Source organism: Neltuma alba, unplaced genomic scaffold (assembly GCF_004799145.2).
Source record: "Neltuma alba isolate B1F8T4 unplaced genomic scaffold, ASM479914v2 tig00013498_pilon, whole genome shotgun sequence".
NCBI lineage: Eukaryota > Viridiplantae > Streptophyta > Magnoliopsida > Fabales > Fabaceae > Neltuma > Neltuma alba.
In genome coordinates, this window is record NW_021637724.1 from 79,419 (window position 1) to 104,371 (window position 24,953).

The following is a 24,953-nucleotide window of genomic DNA, read 5'->3' on the forward strand; positions in this document are numbered from 1 at the left end:
GCGGGGAAGACTCTACAACTGAAGAAACAGGCAACCATTTTATTGGTCCTTGGTTCTTGGGGCTCCTACCACACATATATCAGTAGCAGCCCAATGGAAAAGGGATATTATCATGTTGATGATACGCAACACAGTATTTTCAAGTCTTCATCCCCTGTTTTATATCCAGTCCTATAGTCTGTCTTCGTCGTCTCTTATTATATCTAATGAGTTTTGCATGCAAAATGCCAAATGATGATGATAACGCGGTATGGAAGTTGATGGCTGGGAGACGGCTAACATTTCTCGGGTTTCACAGCCGTTGATCTCCTTCACGGTCATTGGGTTCGCCGGTTTGGGATGTTCAGACAATCCCGGCGCCTTTTTTTTTGGGCCATTGGCCTTACCCAAATACAATCGCCCAAACGCAATCGCGGACCCACGGTCCCAACCCAACAACCCAAAGCAAGCAACATGGCGCTAAACTATATACGCACGGTTAACGGCATCAACAATACTACCTCCAATTCCCAATTTTTGGATTAAAGATATTGTTTTTCAATAAGTTAATAACTAATCAATTCCCTACGTGCTGGGATTCACCTCTAATTTTCTAACTGGAAAAAAAAAATCAAAGTGATTTAATGTTGCCGACAATAGAAAAATATAATGGTTCAAGTCGGGTCATAAAGACACTGTTATTAAGAGATATTCTGCAACTCTTCTGTGACTCAGGAAGAAACACTCACTAGGATTAAATTAACCCTTTTCGTAGGAAAGCACGGTTACAAAACAACGGAAAGAAAAACAATTCAAGAGGGTAAGATCACAAGAGAAGACATGAGGCAACAGCACAATGCTTGTGCTCCCTTACCATGCCTTTAGAGGTAACATAAAAAAATAATAATAATAATACTACTACTACTTTTGAAATAGTTGCGGGCACTTAGCGTGAGCATATAGTCTTGGCATGCACTGATGCAAGCAGGCGCCATACCATGCATAATAGGTTAATGACTCCTCTGAGCCTAATAACCCTGTTTGGAGCCAAGAAAACGAAAGTCACGCATAATCTCCTCGTTTTATAAGTTATAACTCACTGCGAAATAAACTTTACTATTTTTCTTAAAAGATTGTTTTCTTACAAGAATTCTACATTTTTACCTCCGTGAGAGGTTATACGGGAACGTGGCGTTTCTGAAAGCGACAAAAATGTGCAGTGTTAAAGTAGGTAACAAGGCAAGGCATAGGACCGTGAATCATAACATGATAGAAACTTTGGTACAGAAAATTACAAAACAAGAATGCCTCCCACCAAATCCCCCCGAAATAATGGCGGTCAATATCTGGGCCCACCATCTCCTTCAATTTGGGGGACATTTTGCATTTCTCATTGGACACGTTTGATCAGACTTACCTGGACCCCCCGAATGTTACACCTCATAAAAGATCTCAAATAATGTAGCTCAACTATAAGTGGAGGAATGAGGAATCAAGTTCCCCGTTGCCGCACTGGTGATCAGCACTCAGTTTTATTCGTTGATTTAATAAATGAATCCTTGTTAACTGCCAAAAAGAAAAAACACTATTATTAATATAAGAACTAATTTAATTTTTAATTTGATTTTAAATATAAGACTCTAATTCACTTTATTTCTAATATTTATCTATTTTTTTTCAAAATAATCCTTATAGTAGTTGCACATATTAAATGTTTCATTAAATGAAACTTCATTAGTAAAAGTATTATAGAGAAGACAATACATATTTATTATAAATAACTAATTTAATTAATTTTTTTAATTTATTCAAACCAGTCAACTAGTTTTTATATTAAAAACCAGTACTTTTCTTTTTTTGTGTTCCATTTGGCGAAAAAAAAATCATATATCAAACAAGCCCCCGGTAACAAATTGCCCTATAGATTATTTAATCGGTGGTGTTATTATGTGTTTTCAGAGGTCAAGCCGACTGGTTTCCTTGTTGCTCTTTGGATTATTATTCTTATTTCTGCTTAACCGGGTGTGACGCTGAAAAATATGTTCAATGAAAACAGAACCTCAAGTTGAAACCAAGGAATCCTACGTGGCGTGGTCTAAGGAAACCAAGGCGCTGTTGGAGAGAGACCACTCGGGACTTCTTATTGGACATCACAGAGCGAATTCCACCTCCTGACCACGCCGCAACACCAGAGCGGTATTGCCTTTCCAAGTCCTTCCTCTCATTTTATTTTATTTTTAAATTCGGGGCTCTCTCTAGGCGGCAAAAGTGGCCAAGTGGGCAGGGAGAGAAGTACGTCTCAAGATTCTCTTCACCGCCCTCTGCCGCACTGATGTTTACTTCTGGGAAGCCAAGGTCTTTCTCTTATTTCATTTCATTACCTATCATTACGCATCTTTCTTCCTATGTCGAACACGAATCTTACTATTATTATATATATAATGTTATCCTCCATTGACAGGGACAAACTCCGTTGTTCCCTCGTATATTTGGCCACGAAGCCGGAGGATATGTTCCCTCACTTTCGTATGCATCTCGCGTTGAATATAAATTCCTTTAGCTTAGACAGAACTTATCTACATTTGGATCGTGGTATTGTATTCAGGAATGTGGAGAGCGTAGGGGATCGGAGGGAGTGGCTCATCTGAAACCAGGAGATCATACTCTTCCGGTGTTCACAGGCGAGTGCGGAGAGTGCCCACAATGTAAGTCGGAAGAAAGCAACATGTGCGATCTTCTGAGGATCAACAAGGACAGGGTTGTTATGATCAACGACGGCAAATCCAGATTCTCAAAGAACGGACAGCCATTATACCATTTTGTGGGAACTTCCACATTTAGCGAGTACACTGTTGTGCATGCTGGATGTGTTGCTAAAATTAACCCTGCTGTTCCTCTAGACAAAGTTTGTGTTCTCAGCTGCGGAATCTGCACAGGTTTTATAGCCTTTTCCCCCTTCCTTCAACGTAACATGCATATTAATCTTTGGACGAAGTCGCAATAATACAATTTGCTGATTGATTCCTCTGTTCTTGTAGGATTTGGTGCTACTGTGAATGTTGCAAAACCAAAACGCGGTTCATCTGCTGCCGTCTTCGGGTTTGGAGCCGTTGGCCTCGCTGTACGTTAATCACTGCCTTTTCCCTCTTTTTTGTGGCGTTTAGTTTTTCAGCAGTTCACACTCAAATATCTACATTATCTCCTGATCACATTTTGTAATCTAAATTTCAAGCAGCTGAAGGGGCAAGAGTTTGCGGTGCATCTAGAATTATCGGGGTTGATTTAGTTTCCAGCCGTTTTGAGGGAGGCACAATTCATATCCTCAGAAGAGACCCCTCACATCTAATCAAATAACGCAATATATAGACATATAGATATAATGATGGTGTGTTTTTAATCTTTATTGGCAGCCAAGAAGTTTGGAGTGAATGAGTTTATGAACCCAAAAGATCATGACAAGCCTGTACAAGAGGTGCGTGCCTAGATAAACCGGTTGGATCATTGATAAATAGAATCTCCCAACAAATCATAGCTAACTAATTGTTTTGGTTGTGTAACAGGTAATAGCTGAAATGACCAATGGAGGTGTGGATCGTGCAATTGAGTGCACTGGGAGCATCCAGGGCATGATCTCAGCATTTGAATGCGTCCACGATGTACCTATTCAGAACTCGTCTGCTTTCTAATTGTTAAAAAGTCATCATAATAGATAGGCCAGCTACGAAGCCAGAGCTGCCGTAAATGGTTGTTGTGTGTAGGGATGGGGTGTGGCTGTACTAGTTGGAGTGCCAAACAAAGATGATGCGTTCAAAACTCATCCAGTGAATTTCTTGAATGAGAGGACTCTGAAGGGCACCTTCTATGGCAATTATAAGCCCCGCTCTGACGTGCCTTCTGTTGTGGAGATGTACATGAAAGGGTTGAGTCAATTGTGAATTGTATTGTATGGTGCTTGAATTCAATTGTGTCATCAAATATGTTGCTGATGACCGGTGTGAGATGTTACGATGAAATTGCAGGAGCTGGAAGTGGACAAGCTCATCACTCATTCCGTCCCTTTCTCAAGAGATCATCAAGGCATCTGACTACATGCTCAAAGGGGAGTCCATCAGGGGCATCATTCGCATGGAAGATTAGAATAATAATTTGGATTAGTGCGTGCTGTGAGAATTGAGTTTTCCCTGTGGCTGTGAAGAAGAATCGGGTTTCATGGACATGTACAGTTCATCAGTTCCTGGTGTATTTCATCAAATTTGTGCGGTATCTCATTTTGTTGTTAAGTAAAACACATTGTAATATATATGATTGTATGCATTATCATCTATTGTACCATATGATATGATATTTGTTTGATACTCTACTAGTAAACATCCCTGCGTCATCCTGCCTAAAGTAACTCAACCCATTCTCTAGGTGGAGCTTGCATGAGAGCATGTATATGTGGCATATTAGCCAGCTGGTGCTGAACAGTGAACAGTCCTATATTTGGTCATTGTTGAACTTATATCAAGTTACTATTTAGATAAAAAATCATGATTTAAAATTATAGAGACTAAAACTAAAATACGATCAAATTATGAGCATCAATATAATAGTATTAACCCTTATTATTTAATATACCAAAACTCTTGCTAATATATATTCTGGAGAGAATAATTTTTCTCACATTCCTCGGATTCCAAAGGAGGCGGGGGAACCGGCATGCCTTGCAGTTTGCCAGAGAAATCTATCCGCCATTGGGCATCACCTTTTGATAATCCAGTGCATTTTAATGTGGCGTCCCTTCAAAGCAGTTTTATTTTTTGCCAACTTGAAAGCAGTTTTTTTCTATATATGTATATACTCGTATTTTTCTTTGTCATCGGATACATCCGGTCATATCACACTTACCTGGGGTACACTTTTTTTTTTTTGGGGGGGCAACCTGGGCTACATTATACTACTTTGGTATAAGATCTCAAATTAATTTAGTAATACAGATACCGATGGACGAATCACGAATCAGGTTCCCCGTTTCCAAATTGGCAATCAGTTTGGTTTGATTCTGGGAACTTATTTGATTTAATTAATACATGAAATTTTTTTAATTGGAGGAACCTGTGTGCTTATCTGTCTCGTGACCCTCGCCCGATATGGGTGTCTGGCGTAATGTTCTTTCCTTTTGCTTTCCCACTCCTTTCCCCCCTTTTAACCATTAAATTAATACAGAGATCATTTAGATTTAGATATTACTCTCTTTAATCCTTTTTATAAAATAAAATAAATGCATTATTAAATAAAAAAGTATTTAAAATTAATTAGAGATAATAAATATGTAAAAAAAATACAACTTCTTTTTCAAAACACTCATTATTTAGGGAGACTGGAGAATGAGAAAGTGAGTATTATTAATAGAGACATAAATAAAAATGATATTAAATATTTTTAATCACAATTGATAGTTGTGAACTGTTGGCACCAAATTAATAATTTAAATTTAATAATATATTTTTTTGCCATCTTAATAATAATTTTATAAAATATCTTTTTTGCCGTTTGGAAGTGTAAATTAAATAAAGGGATGTTTAATATCACCACCATCACCATAAAAAAAAAAAAAAAGTTTTTGCCAATACCAGTTCAACCATGTCAAAGTCTTGCTACTGGACAAAAATGCAACGTTGCATTCGCGTTTTTGGGTTGGCTTATGGCTGGTAGTAGTTGATCTTAATTTTTAAACCATACTTGTGCTTAAAAAATAATTATATTTTATTTCAAAGAAACTCAATCACAATATAATTTACTCTTTAGATTATTACTTATTTAGTAGACGCCTAGCAAGTGGCGACGCTCATCCCTGAGGCGTGTTGTTTTTCAACCGTGGGAAATTGAATGACATGTAAACGTACTTTTATTTAATTTACACTTCCAAACGGCCAAGCCAAACCTGTGTTCACGGGGGTCAACACGATCAGTTCCCTGTTTGCCCTGGTATTTTATTTTTTAATTTTATTTTTCCCCGGATGCTCCGCTTTGATGGACCAAGGGGTGAAGCAGACACAGGATCTCATAAGTAAAAACATAATCTCAAGTCGAAACCAGGGAAGGCAACGTGGCAAAACCAAGGCGCCGTTGGGAGAACCACTCGCCTTTCCAAGTCCTAACCCCTTCATCTCAATTTTTTTAAAACAAAAAAAACATTCCACAGTTCATTTCGGGTTCTCTCTCGGCTTCACAAGTGGCCAAGTGGGCATCTCTTTCCGCCTGTATATATAGCTTTCACAGGTCTCTGCTTTCCCCACATCACACCAGCTTTCAACAATTTCTCACTATTATCATCGACCTTCGTACTCACTGCTCACAAACAACTATGTCTAGCACAGCTGGTCAGGTTATCAAGTGCAGAGGTCAGTCTTCAATACTAGATCGCAATTCCCCCCCCCCCCCCCGGGTTTTTGTTGATGCTTTCCTCGGATGGTGACACGCTTCTCTCTGCTTCATTCGGGAATGTCAAGTGATTTTTTGAAAAATTATTTTAACTGCTTCGTTTTGGATTCCGATCCTATGTATTCATCTATAAGTGTCTGATTTCAGGGGATGTATTTTCGAAAAGATCCACGTTATATGTGTGCTTTTATATACTGATTTGTTTGTGCGGAATTGGTGAAATGTAGCTGCTGTGGCTTGGGAAGCAGGGAAGCCTCTGTCGATCGAAGAGGTAGAGGTAGCGCCTCCGCAGGCCGGAGAAGTGCGTCTCAAGATTCTCTTCACCCCCCTCTGCCATACTGATGTTTACTTCTGGGAAGCCAAGGTCTTTTCTTATTTCATTGCCTATCATTGGAATTGGATTCTCTCCACATAATTTTCCCATCCTCTTCCCCTCCACTACCCTCCTTTTCTCTTCACAACTTTGAATCAAAATTCCAATGTCCAGATTTAATATGTTATAACTTTTATGAAATAAATATTATGATAAAATAGATAAATAATTTTTAAACTGTTAAAATCTAATCTGAACAGTTGTATAACTACAACTGTTATTATAAAGCAATTTTTTAATTTTTTTTATTAAATTAAAAACTGTTCAGAACAGATTTAACAGTTTAAATTTTTTTTTTAATAATATTATTTTTATAAGATGTTAAATCGAATTATGGAATTTTGATCCAATGGTTGTGAAGAGAAAAGAAGGTAGTGGAGAGGAAAGAGGATGAAAGGTAGTGGAGAGGATACAGTCCGCCTATCATTACGCCTCCTTTTCCCTATCTCGAACATGAATCTTTATTATTATTTTTTCCTCCATCGACAGGGACAAACTCCGTTGTTCCCTCGTATATTTGGCCACGAAGCCGAGGGTTGTTCCTTACCTTTCGTACGCATCTCGTGTTGAATATAAATTCCTTCAGCTTCAACAAACTTATCTACATTTGGATCGTGGTATTATATTCAGGATTGTGGAGAGCGTAGGAGAGGGAGTGACTCATCTGAAACCAGGAGATCATGCTCTTCCGGTATTCACAGGCGAGGGTGGAGAGTGCCCACACTGTAAGTCGGAAGAAAGCAACATGTGCGATCTTCTGAGGATCAACACGGACAGGGGTGTCATGATCAACGACGGCAAGTCCAGATTCTCCAAGAACGGACAGCAATATACCATTTTGTGGGAACTTCCACATTCAGCGAGTACACCGTGGCGCATGCTGGGTGTTTGCTAAGATTGACCCCGCTGCTCCTCTTGACAAAGTTTGTATTCTTAGCTGCGGAATCTTCACAGGTTTTCCCTTGCTTCAACAAGCATATCATCACGTTGGATGAAGGAGGCGACACAGTTTTTCTGATTGATTCCTTTATTCTTGTAGGATTTGGTGCCACGGTAAATGTTTGCAAAACCGAAGCCTGGTTCCTCTGTAGGATTTGGTGCCACGGTAAATGTTGCAAAACCGAAGCCTGGTTCCTCTGTTGCCATTTTTGGATTGGGAGCTGTTGGCCTCTCTGTATGTTTGTAGCCTTGTTCAGTTTCTTAAGCAGTTCATGATTAGACGGCTGTGTTACGTGCTGACACATTTCCGAATCTAAATTTGTAGGCTGCTGAAGGGGCAAGGGTTTCTGGGGCATCCAGAATTATCGGGGTTGACTTAATGTCCAGCCGTTTTGAGAAAGGTACGGCTCATATTTCAGGAAGGACTTAGTGCATCTAATTAATTGCAATCAATATACTGATGGTAGTTTAATTATGTTCTTAATGTTATTAATATTGCAGCTAAGAAGTTTGGGGTCAATGAGTTGAGTTTGTGAACCCAAAAGATCATGACAGACCTGTTCAAGAGGTTAGTGCATACGTGGATAAAGAGTTGGGTTGGTTGTGTGATAAATAGAGTCGCCTATCACTGTCACATGATAGTAATTAACCTGGTTTTAGTTGCGAACACTCAACAGGTAATAGCTGAAATGACAAATGGGAGGAGTGGACCGTGCGGTCGAGTGCACTGGGAGCATCCAGGCCATGATCTCGGCATTCGAATGTGTCCACGATGTACTTATTCTAAACTCATCTGCTTGCTAATTGGTAAACATTAATTAAAAGTCATATAATTAACTGTGGAAACGGTATACGGTGCGCAGGGATGGGGTGTGGCGCGGTACTGGTTGGAGTGCCAAACAAGGATGATGCATTCAAACACTCATCCAGTGAATTTCCTGAACGAGAGGACTCTGAAGGGCACCTTCTACGGCAATTACAAGCCGCGTTCTGATGCGCCTTCTGTTGTGGACATGTACATGAGAGGGTAAGTCTTCTTCTGGTTGAATGAAATTTTTACTCTCAACTTTCTTGTGTTATCTCTGTGGTGGTGGGTGTGATCTTGGGATGAAATTGCAGGAGCTGGAACTGGAGAAGTTCATAACTCATTCTGTGCCTTTATCGGAGATCAACAAGGCATTTGACTGCATGTTCAAAGGCGAGTCCATCAGGTGCATCATTCGTATGCAAGAGTAAACCATGTGTGCCGTCAGGATCAGAGTTTTCTTTGTGGGTGTGAAAAACACGAATAAATTAGCTTCACACCAAACTAATTATATGCCCCGTGTATATTATCAAATTTGTGCAGTGTCGCAATGTTGAGAACCGTACATAAGGACGTTTTTTACTTGAAATTTTGGCATCTGCGCCTTCCAACGCACATTGTGAATACCAGTGTATGCGATATCGTATTTCTTTGATACTTATGTTTGAATAAGACCTTAAGTAGGTGTGTTAAAAAAAAAAAAAAAGAGGTGTTATAAATCTTTAATTTAATGGAATCAAATAATATAATGATAAGGTGTCTAAATATTATGAAAGTATCGCTTAAATATTCTAAAAGTATCCATGAAGGAATATCTGATTCCTAGAAGTTTTTTTTGCCTTTTTTATGCTTTGAAAATTTATTTTTGTAGCAAAAATATCGTGGATATCATCCGTCTTTAAGTTTGACAGTTAAATTATACGGTTTGGGGGTATTTTTAATATTCAAACTAAATGGCAAATAATGATTCAAGCTAAAAAAATGTTACAAAATAAACTTTTAAGACATATAAGAGTTAAAAAAATCCAGATACTGAGTAATTCCTTATAAATACTTTCAGGGTATTTGAGTACCTTATCCCAATAATACATTAGTATGGATCAATATTTGCGGATTAAAACGTGTCAAATTCTCGTGACAGCTAACAAGAAAGAAATAAAGGGCAGAAATCGATTGCGAAAAATTCAAATGAAACAAACAGTCTAGAATAATAAAGATTTCGACATTCATAGTCAAAGATTGAAAAGAGGAAATTGCATGCACTGTTGAAGCTTTTCAACCACTGAAAATTCATAAAAGAAGACAGGCCACGACATCCTGGTGACCGTAATGAGGAGATTATATGTAGGTCACACTGATCAAATTTACATAAATTTCGGTGTGTTTGATATGTTTTATGATTAATTAGATTTGTCTTCGTATTTAAGCTGTTGTATTTCTCATCCCACGTAATTTCGACGGGTGTTGGGTTTGGGCTTGGGCTATTTAAAAAAAAAATACGACGCAATACAAAGCGAAATTGTATTCCCACTGCATGGTTTTATGGGGTCCAAAAAGACATAATTAACAAAAAATCTCAATATCAACCTAAGTAAATTGTCATGAGTAAAAAATAACAAAACTTTAATTTGTTATTGAGACCTGTTAATAGTTTTTTTTTATTGGGACTTCAGTATAATTCTTCCTAGTTTTATTTTGCTGCGTCTGCATGTTAGATTGATCATATTTGTCCGTAACCATCAAATTCACAGTTGGACATGACATCATAATATTGCTTCTTTTAATAGTGTTTAATTTAATTATTTTTTGGCCTGAGGCTTGGAGTTGCATCTTACCATCTTCTTTTGGTTGTCACAATTTATATTCTGTTTCAGATAAAGGTAACGGTGTAGCTCAAGCAAATTCCGTAACATTACGAATGATTTATAATATGATGATGTCTTTGGCAGAGCAGAGCAGAAACACTGAAAAAGTTGATCGATCACTCTATTACTTCACTTTTCAGCACACAGAGACTCAACATTTTTGCCCGCCCCCCAAAAACAACTCAACATTTTAAAATCCCAGGTGAACCCTGTGCCCTTGTTAATATTTGTTCTCCATCATGAAATATTTTTAAAGCTTATGTTACGTTAATGTAAATGATGTTAAAAACTTATAACAAAATAATATAAAAATTATATTACATGGAAAATTTGAAGGGAATTTTTTTTTTATGGAGTTTTGAGTTAGAAAAAGATAACAACATATGGGAGATTGGAATGGAACCAAGTGGGAAGGAAGGACTAGAGACGCATCTTTGAAACCAGAAAAGGCTTACGTTGAATGAGGAAACCAAGGGGCGCTCGAAGATGTATCCAGTTTCAATGCTTATTACTCCTCGAGTTTTTAATATATGACCTAATTTTTGAGTTGGTTTTGACATTAAATATAAGGCTCAGGATATTCAACCATAATCAAGTAAAGATGAGGTATATGATTATGGTTTTTAGGAAAAATGTGTCACTTTTCTTATAATTAACTAACTTACCTAACTTTTCAATTTAATCAAATTAGTTAAATAGGTTTTATATTAAGAACTAGAAGAGTATATTGATAAACATTCTAAATTCATTAGACCTTGATCATTGATATCTTATTTGAATAGTTCAGTTTTTAAATTTTAATTAATTATTTTAAAATAGAAAAAATTAGTTTTAAAAAAAATAATAGTTAAGAAATTATCTTTATTTTATATTTTATAACTCTTAAAATAATTTTTTTAAACAAATAAAAAGATAAAAAGATAAATCTGGACCATCTATCCGGTTTCGCTGAAACCACCAACCTATAACCTACGGTCGTTCTGCTGATTAATTTGCCTTTTATTATTATAACCTGCTGGTATTGGATCGCGACCACGGCAAAACCACAGCGGTATTGGAATTTGAATCCCTTCCGTTCAATTTTTTTTTGGCCTATTTTTGTTTTCATTAAATAAATATTCCTTAATTCGGGGTTCTCGCTTATGCTATATTACACGCGTGGGCATCTTCCCAAAATAACATATACAGCTTTCGGTGGCCGCTGCCTTCCCCACATAGGAACAATTTTCCCTGTCATCTTCGTCCTTCATACTCATATCCAGTAGCTATGTCTGCCACAGCTGGTCAGATTATCAAGTGCAAAGGTCAGACTTCACTCTCATCATTCCCTCCGTTTTCTTCCTTCTTACTGCTGCAACTGGATATTGCATCCCCTGCTTTCCTATCTCTTGCAAAGATCCTTCCCTCTTCTGAATCTCTAGAACCTCCTTTTGATCTCTGACTCTTACTGTAGCTGTTGTTAGGGTCCATTGATTCTTTTTTTTTCCCCCGATTTTTGGTGTTGCTTTCTTTATATGCTACCTCGCTTGGCTCTGTTTTCCCTGGGAAAGTGGAAGTGATTTGTGAAAATCAGATGACTCTATTGTTTTGGGTCAGGATCCTATGATTATATGAGGATCTGAATTCAAGGGATGTATTTTCAAGCTGATCCACGTTAGACGCTTTGTGTTGGTAACAGTATATACTGATCGGGCTGTGTGGAATTGTTTTGAAATGTAGCGGCGGTGTCTTGGGAAGCAGGGAAGCCACTGGTGATTGAAGAGATAGAAGTGGCGCCTCCCCAGGCTGGAGAAGTGCGTCTGAAAATCCTCTTTACCTCTCTTTGCCACACTGACGTTTACTTCTGGGAAGCAAAGGTGCTCTTATTTTATTTAATCGCTCATCCCATTTTGAGGAATCCTTCTTCCTTTATGGGATCTGAATCTTACTTTTATTATATATTTTTTTCCGATGACAGGGTCAAACTCCAGTGTTCCCTCGTATATTAGGTCACGAAGCCGGAGGGTATGTTCTTTCCCCTTGCTATTTATAAATTCCTTTAACTTAACAACTAAAATATTAACATGTGTGGATGGTGATATTATACATAGGATTGTGGAGAGCGTAGGGGAGGGAGTGACCCATCTGAAACCAGGAGATCATGCTCTTCCGGTATTCACAGGCGAGTGTGGAGAGTGCCCACACTGTAAGTCGGAAGAAAGCAACATGTGCGATCTTCTGAGGATCAACACGGACAGGGGTGTCATGATCAACGACGGCAAGTCCAGATTCTCCAAGAACGGACAGCCAATATACCATTTTGTGGGAACTTCCACATTCAGCGAGTACACCGTGGTGCATGCTGGGTGTGTTGCTAAGATTGACCCCGCTGCTCCTCTTGACAAAGTTTGTGTTCTCAGTTGTGGGATCTGCACAGGTTTTTCATCCTTCCCCCCTTCCTTCGTCATGGATATAATCTTTGGATGAAGTAGTAATACTATTTTCTGATTGATTCCTTCATTCTTGTAGGATTTGGTGCTACTGTGAATGTTGCAAAACCAAAACCCGGTTCCTCTGTTGCCGTTTTCGGCCTTGGAGCTGTTGGACTGGCTGTATGTTTCCACCTTTCTTTTGCGTTGAGTTCAGTTTTTTATAGCAGTTCGTAATTAAACAACTATATTATATTAACTCCTGATCTTTCTTTTTTTGTTTTTTTTAATATGAATTTTAGGCCGCTGAAGGGGCAAGGGTTTCTGGTGCGTCCAGAATTATTGGGGTTGATTTAGTTTCCAGCCGTTTTGAGCTAGGTACTACTTATATTTCCTTGCTTACAAAATGGAATCCGCGAGGCTCATTGAATTGATAAATATTTACCTATTGGTGTTGATGGAATTATATTTTCCTATTGTTATTGGCAGCCAAGAAGTTTGGGGTTAATGAGTTTGTGAACCCAAAAGATCATGACAAGCCCGTGCAAGAGGTTAGCTTACGCATCGAAAAACTAATCGATTTGATGAATAAATATAGTTGGATATCATATCAAAGTTGGCCAGCTTCACTTGTGAACAGGTCATAGCTGAAATGACTAACGGAGGAGTGGATCGCGCGGTTGAATGCACGGGGAGCATCCAGGCCATGATCTCGGCATTCGAATGTGTTCACGATGTACTTATTCAAAACTCACATCCTTGATATCGCTGGAAAGACATATTCTAATAACTCGATAAGCAGCTACATTCGAAGGCTGGACTAACAAATGAGAGGTTATTGCGTGCAGGGTTGGGGTGTTGCAGTACTAGTTGGAGTGCCAAACAAGGATGATGCGTTTAAAACGCATCCTATGAACTTCTTGAACGAGAGGACTTTGAAGGGTACCTTCTATGGAAACTACAAACCTCGCTCTGATCTGCCTTCTGTGGTGGATAAGTACATGAAAGGGGTAAGCCTAGTTGGAGAGTGAGTTTTATTGTATGTTGTTTCTGCCTATGTGGTCTGGTTTTATGATGGGTGTGGGATGTAATAATGATGAAATTGCAGGAGCTGGAAGTGGACAAGTTCATCACTCATTCCGTCCCTTTCTCAGAGATCAACAAAGCCTTTGACTACATGCTCAAAGGGGAGTCCATCCGATGCATCATTCGCATGGAAGATTAGAACATTGGTGGAATGGTGTGTGCTGTGAGAGTTCACTTGTCCTGCTTGTGATTGTGAAGAGGAATAAAGTTTCATGTAGAACCGGGTAAACCTTGTAATACTTAATGAATCACATGTTTATGTGTACTTCGTTTGTGTTGGTGACTCGTAAGAAATATGCTTATTATCAATGTAGTATTTATCAGTTTCGTGTTGTGTGATATTTGTTTCATTTATTTCTACATGCAATCTTGTACTTCTTTCGATTGGTGATCGCACCAATGTGACGCGGACTTTCGGCCCAAGATTTTTTTGGCCGAAGATTTTATCAACATCAAATGTGTTAAATATGGACGAGGCCGAAATCTTTAAAATTAGACAATATAACTATGTCCTTAATTTTTATCTAAATTAAGACATTTAAGATGTGGCAGATTTTAATTGGTCAAATCGAAACATTTCCTTCTAAACGAGATCAAATACAAATGGAAAACAAAATCAAAGGAAATGAAAGAACTGATTGCAAGATTCCGGAATTTGATTTTAGAAATTTAGTTTGCATATCCAAATCGAAGCCTAATATCATTATCAGAGCAAAAAATGCTCAAATCTATCAGACCGGAGCCATGGAAATCAAGTGGAAAACCCCAAAAAGTCCGGGCTAAAACTAAAAAACGATGCTGCATTGATAAAGGTTCATTTACTTCCAGCCGTCGCCCAGTTTTTTGTTTTTTGTAACCTTTTTTTCACCAAGAAGAGGAGAACCCAAACGAGTATCAAATTCTTGGGCCTCGAGGAACCAATTGGAACCAGTCTCAACTAAACTCATCAGAGCTTGGCTATCTATATATCTGATTTAAACAGTTCAGATTTAAAACTTTTAATTAATTATTTTTAAATAAAAAATGTTTTTTGTAAAAATGATAGTTAAGAAATTATCTCTATTTTAGATTCTATACATATTAAAATAATTATTTTAAATAAATAAAAATAAAATCTAGAATATTCAAATGAGATATAGATGATCCACGTCCTATGAGTTTATGGTGTTCATCAAAGTGATAAGAACCGAAACTGATTCGAAACCAATTCCATTATTATTATCTTTATATGACACACATAAATAGTGCTTATTATCTGAAACTCTATGCAGAGCAAGAGAAAGGAATTTGCATATTTACATTTTTATTTATTTAAATGCATAGTTTAGTCGCTAGCTTTAAATTGGGAGGGGGGGGGGGAACTTCACAATTTTATCAAATTACTGAACAGAATTACGCGCCCGACGCCGCGAACAGAGAGTTTATTGATTGATGCACTGCAGACAGTATTTCATGTGGGTTTCAGTCGTGGCTTGCTCGCTTGTGCTGAAGCTCGTGATGATGATGGTGTCCAAAACCAGAAGAAGTATTTGCCACGTCATGGTCATGGCCACTAGAGCTGCCCTGATCATTAGCTGACGATGATTCCGCATGGACACCGTCGCCAAACTTCTCATTCTTCACTTCACCGCCGATATGCACATCATCCTCTACCGTCATCACCACAACCTTCTGTCCGAAAGGACCCGACACAATTTCTTCCTTAACCTTTTTATGCTCATCAACGTGCATAATGTCCATTTCTTGGGACGCCTTCTTCTTCCTCCTCCTAATACAGCAAAACAGAGCAAAAGCCAGCAATGCAAGGAAGAGAAGGCCGCCCAACGAAACAAACACGATCACAATCACTATAGGATGGCTTGGAGCAGGCGAAGGTGGAACTGGGGCTGGGGGTGGCCGCACAGGTGGAGGAGGGGGAACAATTGGATGAGATGGCGGCGGCGGCGGGCGCACACGAGGAGGTGGCGGGGGAGGTACACGAGGAGGTGGCGGGGGAGGTACGCGTGGAGGTGGCGGGGGAGGTACGCGTGGAGGTGGTGGTGGAGGTACACGCCGAGGTGGAGGCGGAGGGGAAAATCGATGAGACGGCGGAGGAGGTGGAGGAGGGGATGAATGGGACGGTGGGGGTGGCGGATGGAAGGGATGAAAAGGTGGCGAAGGGAAGAAAGGGAAGTTGAAATTGTTTGGCTGTGGGGAGGCCATGTTGGGTCTTGCGTTAATTATTGAATGTCTGTTCTATAACACTGTAAGTAAAAAGTGAGGCGTCAGGGGCTTTTTGTAGGCGGCATTTAGAAATATTTTGATTTGATTAGCATGTCTGCAAGTTTTTAGTAACTTGACACTCATTCTAAGTTTTATATGTTTGCAGTGGAAAACACTTCTCGCCCATAGTTCCTTTGCTTCTGAAACTTATTCCTCTTCTTCTTAAAGGCATTGAGGAGTTAACTTATTATTATTATTATTTAAATAAATTACTACGAAAATAGGAAGGAATGTGCAAGACCCATACCCATAAACTCCGAGCACTTACCTTGTATGCAATTCCTATGTGCCTGCACTTTGGAACCTGCGGAGAGCTGTGCATCCTCCGGCAGCGATGAAGGACAGAGGCTCAGTTATCTTCAACGTAAAGTCATTTTTATATTTGAATTCTCCTTGGCTCTTCCTCGGAGTGCATCTCGCTGTTTTTGTCGCTGCACGTTGAGTCCGTGGGGGAGTTGCAGCAAGTTTTTCTTTTTTTCTTTTAACCCTTCGCCCTTGAAATTATTGCGAGTTAATTATCATGCAGTTTTATATTATATTAAAGTTGACAGTTTTCTATGATTAGAAATTATCCCTACAAACTACTTGAGACTAGCTCAGGTGACAAGGATATAAAGGCAGAATATGAATAGATATCACAAATTCAAATCCTCTTAACGTATGGAAAAAAGACACTTCAATTTACTCGTGTTTTCACAGGAATTATCAGCTCAATGAATTGAAATGTGATGCTTTTCCTAGAGACAGCTTCCCATCATTGGCACACCCTACACGTTATTTCCACATTTTCTATCAACCCATCGACTGATTGATAACTTCCTTTTAGGAACCATGCTGTCGTTTTAAATACTCAAGGAGAAAGCAAAAGTCTGCGTCCTCCAACCATTCCTTGTCAACACAGATACATCAACCTGGAATTCAAGTTGAATTTCTTTATTAACGGAAATGAACGATTACATAAATGTGCATTACACCGAAGACTCTTGTTTCTTGGCAAAAACTACAAAACTTGATCACAGAAAAGCAAATGTACACCACAGAGCCTCTCGTTTATTCACAAGCTTACACTGAAGGAATTGCTTCCCACATGCACATGCAACTTATCTGCCCCAGCATTTGGTTAACTTTAGATATAACCGGCCAAGAAAAACACTTAGACATAACTGGCCAGGAAAAAAAAAAAAAAGAAAGAAAGAAAGAAGAAGAACTTTTAGAGATAGCAACCAGGGGAGGAGAGGAGATTGCAACATCCAACTTTTTACAAAAAGCTGTGATGTCAGCTAGCCCCGTTGGTTGACAGCAAATACGAGAAGAAAATTTCGTTCCACATATCAGGTACTCCTGGCAGACACCAATGGCTACAATCGGGCACAGACGGGTTGTCGCTCCAGTGCCCCACATGCCCATCGCTTCTATATGCACCCATTGGGGTTACATGCAAAACTCTTACTGATACATTCATCTCCTTCACAGTCCTTATTATAATATCTGATATAGGGCTTCGATCTCTCCCATTTGTCCTCTTCCATGGTCTACTAGTCACTTTGCAAGTTTTACTGTCACATAGGCCACCAACTTCATCATTACAAACTAAATACACATCCTATTATTTGCTTCACAATAGAATCATATTTATGGCCTTAGAACTTAGTTCTGCCTTTACCAAACCAGAGACTCGGAAAACAAAAGCGGTGAACAGCTTACCCCCAGTGAGATGACTCAAAAGTACGGAAGAATATTTTCGTTCTATTTGTGTTCACCGCGCTTTTTACCCAAGACGCCCAGGTGTGCAAAGCTGTGCTGAAAGCAGAATTGATTGGCATTCCAGGCTTTAGCGAGTCACCGACTTGAAAATACCACCCCCTGTCTCAAGACCGTGTCAGTACTTCCAAGTAAAGCGCTGCCTTTGCATGGTTACAAATTTAGAGAAAGCTGAGGCAAATCAAAATGTTCGCTGACGTTGTTAAATTGAGATAACATAGAACATAGCCAAAACATACCATTATTAAGGATAAATGCCAAAAATTAAAACAGTAGTTACAAGTGATAGACTAATTGCTGATAGATAATCTCAAGACTACTCATTTCAATCCAAATGTTGGAATATTTTTACCAAAGACGCCGACCAGTTAGCAAATCAGATCCAGAAATTTCATGACAATAAAATGTAAATCCCATCTATGTTAGGAAAGTTAAGCTACTCACGCGTCAAAAAGCTTGTTTCGTGTCCACCAGTGACCTGAATTAAATATTAGAACATCTGAATCAATCCACTCATGGCTAATATCATCCATCTTGTCCAGTCTTAGTGCTGTCTTCACCCTTTTAGGAGCATTTCTTGGCACCGGACCATTCTTCACCAAGAATACTGATCGATAAAAGTCGATTCTAATATTGTAAGAGCTGAATCTCACACCTAAAAACCTAATCCGTTTAGTGATCTCATTGCCGTTGGTTTCGTACACACTTCTTTTATTCTCTACTCCTGTCATAAGTAAACATATCAAAGATTCCCATTGTGTTCTACTCAAAGAGTCCCCAACAAAGACCACCCTTTTCCCACGAAGTTCCTCCAGTAATCTACGAGCATCAAACCTTGGAATCTCACAATTTTTGGGTTTCCATCTCCATTTCGTAAAACCTCTGTCTTTACGCCCATTTGCAAGGCAGTTAAAACCACGTTCTGCGAAAGGGCAGTGTGAAGCATCATATAAAGGGTAACTCTCGTCTCGGATCCATCTTCCGTCAAACACATTGCAAGCAGAAACTGATACATTGGGTTTCAGAATCTCACGACTTTGAGCTGCCGAGTCAGAAATGTTACGAATTTCCAGCCCCTGAATGAGCAAGTGCGAAGTGGGAAACACAAAAGAGTATGCCCAGAAAAGGACCATAAGAAAAGATATGAAGGATCCTGCGGCTACAAGCCCATTGAAGGAAGAAAGTACCCAGACATTGGAATCACCCTTCATCATTCTATCCATAAAACCAGAAGCTCTCGAGCACAGAGTCCTAAGCTTGGCGAAAGAGATCCAGAAACTAACCAAACCCAGCATCTGCATTATTTGCAGAACCCACCAATTTTCCCAGATGTCCACGGTGAAAGAACATGCAGAAACAAAATATGCTTATTTGAAGGGTGAAGAGGCAGAAGCTAAGGAGATTTGAACGCCGAAGACGCTAGTTTATTGAAATGGGCTTGGGACACAGTCGGAAGGAGAGGAAATAGAGCTTACTTGGCAGAAACAGAGGACTCAGAGTCCAAATCTGGAAAGCTTGGAGGAAAACGAGGAGAGGAACGGTGTCAAAAGACATGGAATGGAGTTAACCAGCAAAAGATGGTGGGGAAGGGGTGGTTGTGAAGTTGGGTGACTGAGAGCAACATGAAAGTGCCAAGGAGAAGGGAAGAGGGTGATTTGGTCAATAGAACTCTAGAGAGCTGTAGCCTGGTTGGTTAGGAAGATGATTTGTTAACTGAAAAGGCCAAAAGCTACTAATAAATGCAAGAGGTGAGTAGGAAGGGATCAAGGGAACCTCGGTAGAGCTAGTTGCGCAGGTGTCGGCACTGTTATGTGGAAGCTAAGCCAGCCCTTTTTCCCCCCGGCCTGACTAGGACTCCGATCATGTACAGTGACCACCAAATCCGGACGACGAGCCAAAGCCCGGTTTTCCAAACGTGGAGAAGTCGGGGGGCATAGCAAACGTGTAACAGTCTCAGTGGATCAAAAGGGTTCCCTCAAATCTCAAAACATCACCCAATTCGTTCCTGGCTCACCAAAGTCTCGCCCGGAATTAATTTAGTACTCTACAGTTATAAATTAATTTTATACCTTCTAGTTAACTAATCAGAGGAGATTAAAAAAACAAGTTGAGTTAGTTATTTATCTTAAATATATATTTTTTTCTTAAAATATCTTTATTAATCAAGTATATTTAGCTAGAATTACTATTGTTAGAATGATTATTTTGAAAAAAAAATATAGATATAAGAGACAAAATAAATTAAAAGTCTTATATTTAGGGTCAAAATAAAAATCAAAGAAAATTTTATATTAAAAAAAAAAAGTACTACAATACATCGGTCCTCCTGCCCACGGGTTGGTATTTGGTAGTTCTGGATCTGGATACCTCATAAGAGTAAGCAAAGGAGTGATTTCTTTTCTTTCTTCCTTTAGGGCCAAACGGGTCATTCTTGGTGAAATATTATTTCATTAATCTATCAATCTATTTGACCCAGAATTTTAAATCAATCGCCTTATGCAACAAAGCGTAAAGCATCTGAAACCTAAAAACGTGTCATCTATGATGCCAAATGAAGAACTAGATGCCATTTTATGGTATAGGATAAGAATAACGGAGCATTCGTGAAAGAATTATAATAAAATTTCCAAAAAAAATAATTTTCAAGAAATGTTAATGATAAATAAATAATAATTATTTATTATTATGAAATTTGTCATTACATTCTGTTATCATTGAGATTTTTAATAATTATATTTCTTACTCAACTTTGTAGCAATTCTCCCTATAAATATTTTATTCAGACCGCATAAGATAAAAATATAATAAAATAGCAAATCTGAAAATGAAATACCATTTTTGCTATTTTTTCTAACGTCACGTTTAATATTTAAAAATAAATAGATAATAACTATCACTATTAAATAATAACAAAATTATAATAAATGTTATCTAATTTATTTTTTAGTGAAAAATAAAAAAAATATTTTCCTACGTATTAATAAGAGGACTCCAAAATATGATAAATGTAGCTGTACAGACTCATATCTCATGATCATGTTCTCCCTGGATTTATGCGACAATGTAATTCTAATAGGATAATTGAGTTATACACATGATGATTAGTTGTCAACTTTTTATACAGTAATACAAAGTTACTTTCATATAGTAAAGTTTTATGTGACGATGGAAATTAATTCTTCACATCAAATCATTCTATATAAAAACACAGTGTAATCCAAACGTCTAAAAGGTTGAGTACTTCAATTTCTAATACTACTCCTCTGGTCCTAAATGTAAGACCCTTATACAAGAGTGTATAAGGGTCTTACATTTAGGACCGGAGGAGTATTATTTTTGTTCTTAATATAGTAATTAAATAATTAATTTATAAAATTGAGAAAATTAGTTAAATTTATTAATTAATTTGACACAAATTTACTACTACTCTTCGCTCTGTACATGCATGAATATGAAGCTCTCTAAACACGCCAAGCCCGCAAAAAGACGCAGGCAGGCGTGGGGTACCAAAATATGACCTCTTGCCAAAGATCCAACCAAGTTACATTTCAGAATACAACCTAACTAAACGTAAAGAATCAAAGGGAGTGCTTAAACGCCATTCTCTCTGCTTTTTGTTCAGTGGTCTTCCTTTCCCTGCTTTCTCTCTATTTACTCTCACGTCTGCCAAACCCCAAGTGCAACATCTTGTTTCCAGGTCAAAAGCTATCAAGCGGAACACCCCCTCACTTTCTGCAGTGGAACCTTCTAAATCCTCACTGCTCATGTACTTCACATACATAGGCCGTTCCTTGAATCGATCCAGATCATTAGGAATCCGGACTGTCCTTTCAACACCAGGAGAAGACACCTGAAGGAAGTTATAAGTTTGATTCTTCGTCAAAAGGAAGCATTGAAAATCTAAATTTCAATTTGTGAGCTCTGGCCTTAAAAAACACGGGCGATAGAAAAAACAGAACCTTTGCTCCTATAAGGAGACCACATGGTTCATTAATCATTTGCTCATAAATTCAACTATTTGCACCTTCAAGTGCTGTTCATCATGCCAGTCCCATGGGTTTTTTCTCACAAGCCAAAGTTACACAACATTTTAATGAAATACTTGAAATGGTACCTCCAAACTTATATCTTCAGGCACAAATTTGGCAAGCTCGGCCTCATCTAACTTTGCTCTATAGGCTGTAGAAAAAGCTTCAATGTCTTCCATGCTAGGCGAGCCAGACCTACCGATATATGAAAGTGAAAGCTAACATCAAGTGCCCATTGACTATTACTATGTTACAGTAACCTCAACAACTTGGGCTAAAAAGAAATGAAAATATGAGCAGATATTAGCACTTGGCAAAAGACAAAATGAGGCAGACACAGAAATTACTTTCTGGTCATCTTTTTTATCATATCTGAATTACGATATATTCCACGAGTTAGAAGACATTGCCATACAGTCATGGACGCATCCTTGCTTGGCAGCATATCCAACAAAAATCCTAATAAAATACGTTATACCTAATCAGAGTATAAGCTTCAAGTTCCACGTCTTTGCTTTTATTTTTCCCAGAAAATACACTAAGAAATAGCATCTAATGCTTACTTGTTGGAAAGTCTCTCGATGCGCACTCGAATGGTGGAATTGACCAGTGTCTTAAAAGCATATATCTGCAGTTCCCCATCGAAAGACCTGGTAACCTCTTCAGCTATCGCCAGTGCTTTTTTATCCCACCACGTTCCAGCCAGGGAAATCCCACCGCCTCCGCCCCCATCACCTACCTTGAAAACCAAATGCGCAAATTGATATGTGTATAAACAAAATCGAAATTTTATAGCAACACATCAAGACAAGAAAGAAAATTACAAAGAGTTCAGCTTCGTCATCTTCATACTCCTCTTCGTCGTAGTAGCTGCCATCGTCATCCCCTAATTCCACCATGAGATCAATAACTTCCGTCAGAATTATGGGGTTTGAAGCAAAAATGAATTCACTGGAAATTTCGGTATAAACTCGTCCTTACTTCCGCAAATGGTCACTAAAGCTCGATTTGCATGTTTGGGAATAATACTTGCGCAATTTAAAAAAAAAAAAAAAACTATGAACTTCAAGTTCATCTCAGAAAAATTTTTAGTCAGAGACAAAGAAGAGGTTCAGTGCAAATGGTAGCGCTACCGTATTCGAAATCATCAAGGACGTCCTCTTCATCGTTCATTGATATTTCTTCGACAAGTGTGGATTCGAGAACTGGCTCCGACTCCGGTTTTCTTTTCTTGGCATGGAGAATTTGGGACTTTCTTGAAATTTGATGGAATGAGCTGGCATAGAATCGGAAAGAAAAATTTCTGGGGTAGGGAAGGGGCAAGTAGAAGTTACTTGCAGCGATTGCAGGTGAGAATGATATTGGGGAGACCCTCAAGTTCAAGGTTTTCGTCATATCCATTCGACTTCAAAGTGCACTTGAATTCTGGTTTTGAAGCTTTGTACCGATGGGGAGTGCAGTTTTTCTCCGGGATGCAACCGGGTCGGTTTTCCTTTCCTGCTTTGATCCAGGAGAAATTGGCTGCGTCGGCGTTCCGATTTTTTTGGGTGAAACGTTTGGGTTGAGCTGGTAGGCCATCTTCGGTCCCAAAAAAAAGAAAGGGGGGGGGGGTGTTGGGCCATTGGCCCGTATTCCGTAACGCTGAAACATAAAGGAGTAGTTCGCCCTTTATTTCTGTAAGATGGCAGTTGGTCTGAACTTTATCACAAGGGTTTACTGACACGGATATCTTTGCCTTAACTCCAACGAGAAGATTAGCAATCCGTTTAGACTAGTTTATAAGTAACTTATAAATTATTTTTTAATAGTAATTTATGGAATACGGGACAAGTATGTGAGATGAGTTTTGTTTCGACTTATGTAAAATATGCTTATAGAGGATTTTTTAAGCCCTCCCAAACAGGTATTAGAATTCACTGCTCAGTCCAATCAGGAAAAAGAAAGAAAGAAAGAAAGAAGAATTCACTGCTCAGTGACTAGGTGACAGTTAACCATGTTTTCATTTCAAGCCAGTGAATCAGTGCCCCAGTTGGATGGCCCAGAGATCATCCCTAAACCTCATGTTTCTTCCAAGATAAACACTGTTTTTTATTTCAATTATTTTTGGCAAATGCTGACCTGCATGTCGTGTACTCTATCTTTGCCTGCTAGCTTCTAAGTTTTGAATCATAAATAAACAAATAAATCTGGTCTAAATAAATAAATAAATGAAAAGGCCGTAATAGCCTACAAAAGAATTCAGGGATTAATCTCAATTTATTAATTAGATTTTTGTATTGTATGAAAATTATTCATGGCTGGTGAAAAGAGCTATTATTTCTTATAAAATTTATATGCTAGATTGATTTTTTTAATCCAAAAATGAAATAATATTCCGTTCTAACGAAAGCTAGCTTCAACTCCAAAAAACTCCAGTATGAATGCGCGAAAATTGGAAAACTAGATAACCGTTGTAATACCAATACTCTTTGATTTACACATATGGATAATTATTAAATTATACAGGTTGTTCCTACATTATTTTTATTTGTTATAAATTTTAATATACACATATTATAATATTGCTGATGAATCCATTGCTAATGGGCGAATTCCACTCCAAGCAGGAAATGGGAAAGGAAAAAATCATGGAAAAAAACTCCAAAAATTGAAAAATTACATATAAAGACTTATTCACAAATTTTTTGTTATTTGCTTATCAATTGTTATCAAGATCAATATTAGTACTATAATGGGTTCTTATTTATAATTTTTTTATTTTCACAGTTTTTTTTTTCAATTCTCCCAATGAGAAAAGTGCATTCACCGGGAAATAAAAAATAAAAAAGGAAAGGGCGTGTGTTGCCGGCCACGGTCGTTATGTTGCGGGTCAATAAGCTACAGTCGTACATAATATTCAATGTTCCAATGTTGTGCCCGCTTCCCCTCAGAGAGGGGAAAAAGAGGGAGGGGGTAAAAAAAAAAAAAACTCTTCGCTGCCTTAACGAGAAGTCTCAAATCCAACGAAGCATAAACTTGACG

General features: G+C 38.4%; 5 protein-coding genes and 1 pseudogene across 5 annotated transcripts; 3 read left to right on the forward strand and 3 right to left on the reverse strand.

Annotated features, from left to right (window-relative positions):
- Positions 1-250: 250 nt before the first annotated feature.
- On the forward strand, positions 251-4,055 carry LOC114737795 (alcohol dehydrogenase 1-like). Its single transcript, XM_028925769.1, has 8 exons — positions 251-316; positions 2,239-2,334; positions 2,441-2,491; positions 2,585-2,915; positions 3,018-3,100; positions 3,211-3,286; positions 3,390-3,451; positions 3,540-4,055. The coding sequence occupies exons 1-8, from the start codon at positions 251-253 to the stop codon at positions 3,663-3,665; spliced, it is 891 nt and encodes a 296-aa protein (XP_028781602.1). The 3' UTR covers positions 3,666-4,055.
- A 2,273-nt stretch (positions 4,056-6,328) lies between these two features.
- LOC114737808 (alcohol dehydrogenase 1-like) lies at positions 6,329-8,980 on the forward strand (annotated as a pseudogene).
- Positions 8,981-11,548: 2,568 nt separating this feature from the next.
- LOC114737807 (alcohol dehydrogenase 1) lies at positions 11,549-14,220 on the forward strand. The gene is made up of 10 exons (XM_028925780.1): positions 11,549-11,691; positions 12,107-12,243; positions 12,345-12,391; positions 12,478-12,803; positions 12,896-12,978; positions 13,098-13,173; positions 13,285-13,346; positions 13,436-13,531; positions 13,644-13,805; positions 13,904-14,220. Exons 1-10 carry the CDS (start codon positions 11,655-11,657, stop codon positions 14,018-14,020), a joined length of 1,143 nt encoding a protein of 380 aa, XP_028781613.1. The 5' UTR covers positions 11,549-11,654; the 3' UTR covers positions 14,021-14,220.
- Positions 14,221-15,074: 854 nt separating this feature from the next.
- LOC114737819 (proline-rich receptor-like protein kinase PERK10) lies at positions 15,075-16,109 on the reverse strand. Its single transcript, XM_028925804.1, has one exon. The coding sequence runs from the start codon at positions 16,081-16,083 to the stop codon at positions 15,343-15,345; it is 741 nt and encodes a 246-aa protein (XP_028781637.1). The 5' UTR covers positions 16,084-16,109; the 3' UTR covers positions 15,075-15,342.
- A 946-nt stretch (positions 16,110-17,055) lies between these two features.
- On the reverse strand, positions 17,056-19,604 carry LOC114737814 (protein trichome berefringence-like 7). Its single transcript, XM_028925794.1, has 3 exons — positions 18,349-19,604; positions 17,848-18,006; positions 17,056-17,699 (listed from the first exon to the last, which is right to left on the reverse strand). Exons 1-3 carry the CDS (start codon positions 19,203-19,205, stop codon positions 17,420-17,422), a joined length of 1,296 nt encoding a protein of 431 aa, XP_028781627.1. The 5' UTR covers positions 19,206-19,604; the 3' UTR covers positions 17,056-17,419.
- A 1,675-nt stretch (positions 19,605-21,279) lies between these two features.
- Positions 21,280-23,516, reverse strand: LOC114737816 (uncharacterized). The gene is made up of 5 exons (XM_028925797.1): positions 23,066-23,516; positions 22,757-22,827; positions 22,496-22,671; positions 22,019-22,127; positions 21,280-21,754 (listed from the first exon to the last, which is right to left on the reverse strand). Exons 1-5 carry the CDS (start codon positions 23,331-23,333, stop codon positions 21,446-21,448), a joined length of 933 nt encoding a protein of 310 aa, XP_028781630.1. The 5' UTR covers positions 23,334-23,516; the 3' UTR covers positions 21,280-21,445.
- Positions 23,517-24,953: the final 1,437 nt, after the last annotated feature.

Coding starts and splice junctions, on each gene's coding strand:
- LOC114737795 (XM_028925769.1), top strand. CDS start 251: ATGGAAGTTGATGGCTGGGAGACGGCTAACATTTCTCGGGTTTCACAG. Junction 3,287..3,389: donor TTCCAGCCGTTTTGAGGGAG/GCACAATTCATA, acceptor CTTTATTGGCAG/CCAAGAAGTTTGGAGTGAAT. Junction 3,452..3,539: donor ATGACAAGCCTGTACAAGAG/GTGCGTGCCTAG, acceptor GTTGTGTAACAG/GTAATAGCTGAAATGACCAA.
- LOC114737807 (XM_028925780.1), top strand. CDS start 11,655: ATGTCTGCCACAGCTGGTCAGATTATCAAGTGCAAAG. Junction 12,979..13,097: donor TTGGAGCTGTTGGACTGGCT/GTATGTTTCCAC, acceptor TATGAATTTTAG/GCCGCTGAAGGGGCAAGGGT. Junction 13,174..13,284: donor TTCCAGCCGTTTTGAGCTAG/GTACTACTTATA, acceptor TGTTATTGGCAG/CCAAGAAGTTTGGGGTTAAT.
- LOC114737819 (XM_028925804.1), bottom strand. CDS start 16,083: ATGGCCTCCCCACAGCCAAACAATTTCAACTTCCCTTTCTTCCCTTCG.
- LOC114737814 (XM_028925794.1), bottom strand. CDS start 19,205: ATGCAGATGCTGGGTTTGGTTAGTTTCTGGATCTCTTTCGCCAAGCTT. Junction 18,007..18,348: donor CGAAACAAGCTTTTTGACGC/GTGAGTAGCTTA, acceptor GTCTTGAGACAG/GGGGTGGTATTTTCAAGTCG. Junction 17,700..17,847: donor TTTGAGTCATCTCACTGGGG/GTAAGCTGTTCA, acceptor CCTATGTGACAG/TAAAACTTGCAAAGTGACTA.
- LOC114737816 (XM_028925797.1), bottom strand. CDS start 23,333: ATGGATATGACGAAAACCTTGAACTTGAGGGTCTCCCCAATATCATTC. Junction 22,672..22,756: donor ATGACGAAGCTGAACTCTTT/GTAATTTTCTTT, acceptor TTGGTTTTCAAG/GTAGGTGATGGGGGCGGAGG. Junction 22,128..22,495: donor ATCGAGAGACTTTCCAACAA/GTAAGCATTAGA, acceptor ATATATCGGTAG/GTCTGGCTCGCCTAGCATGG.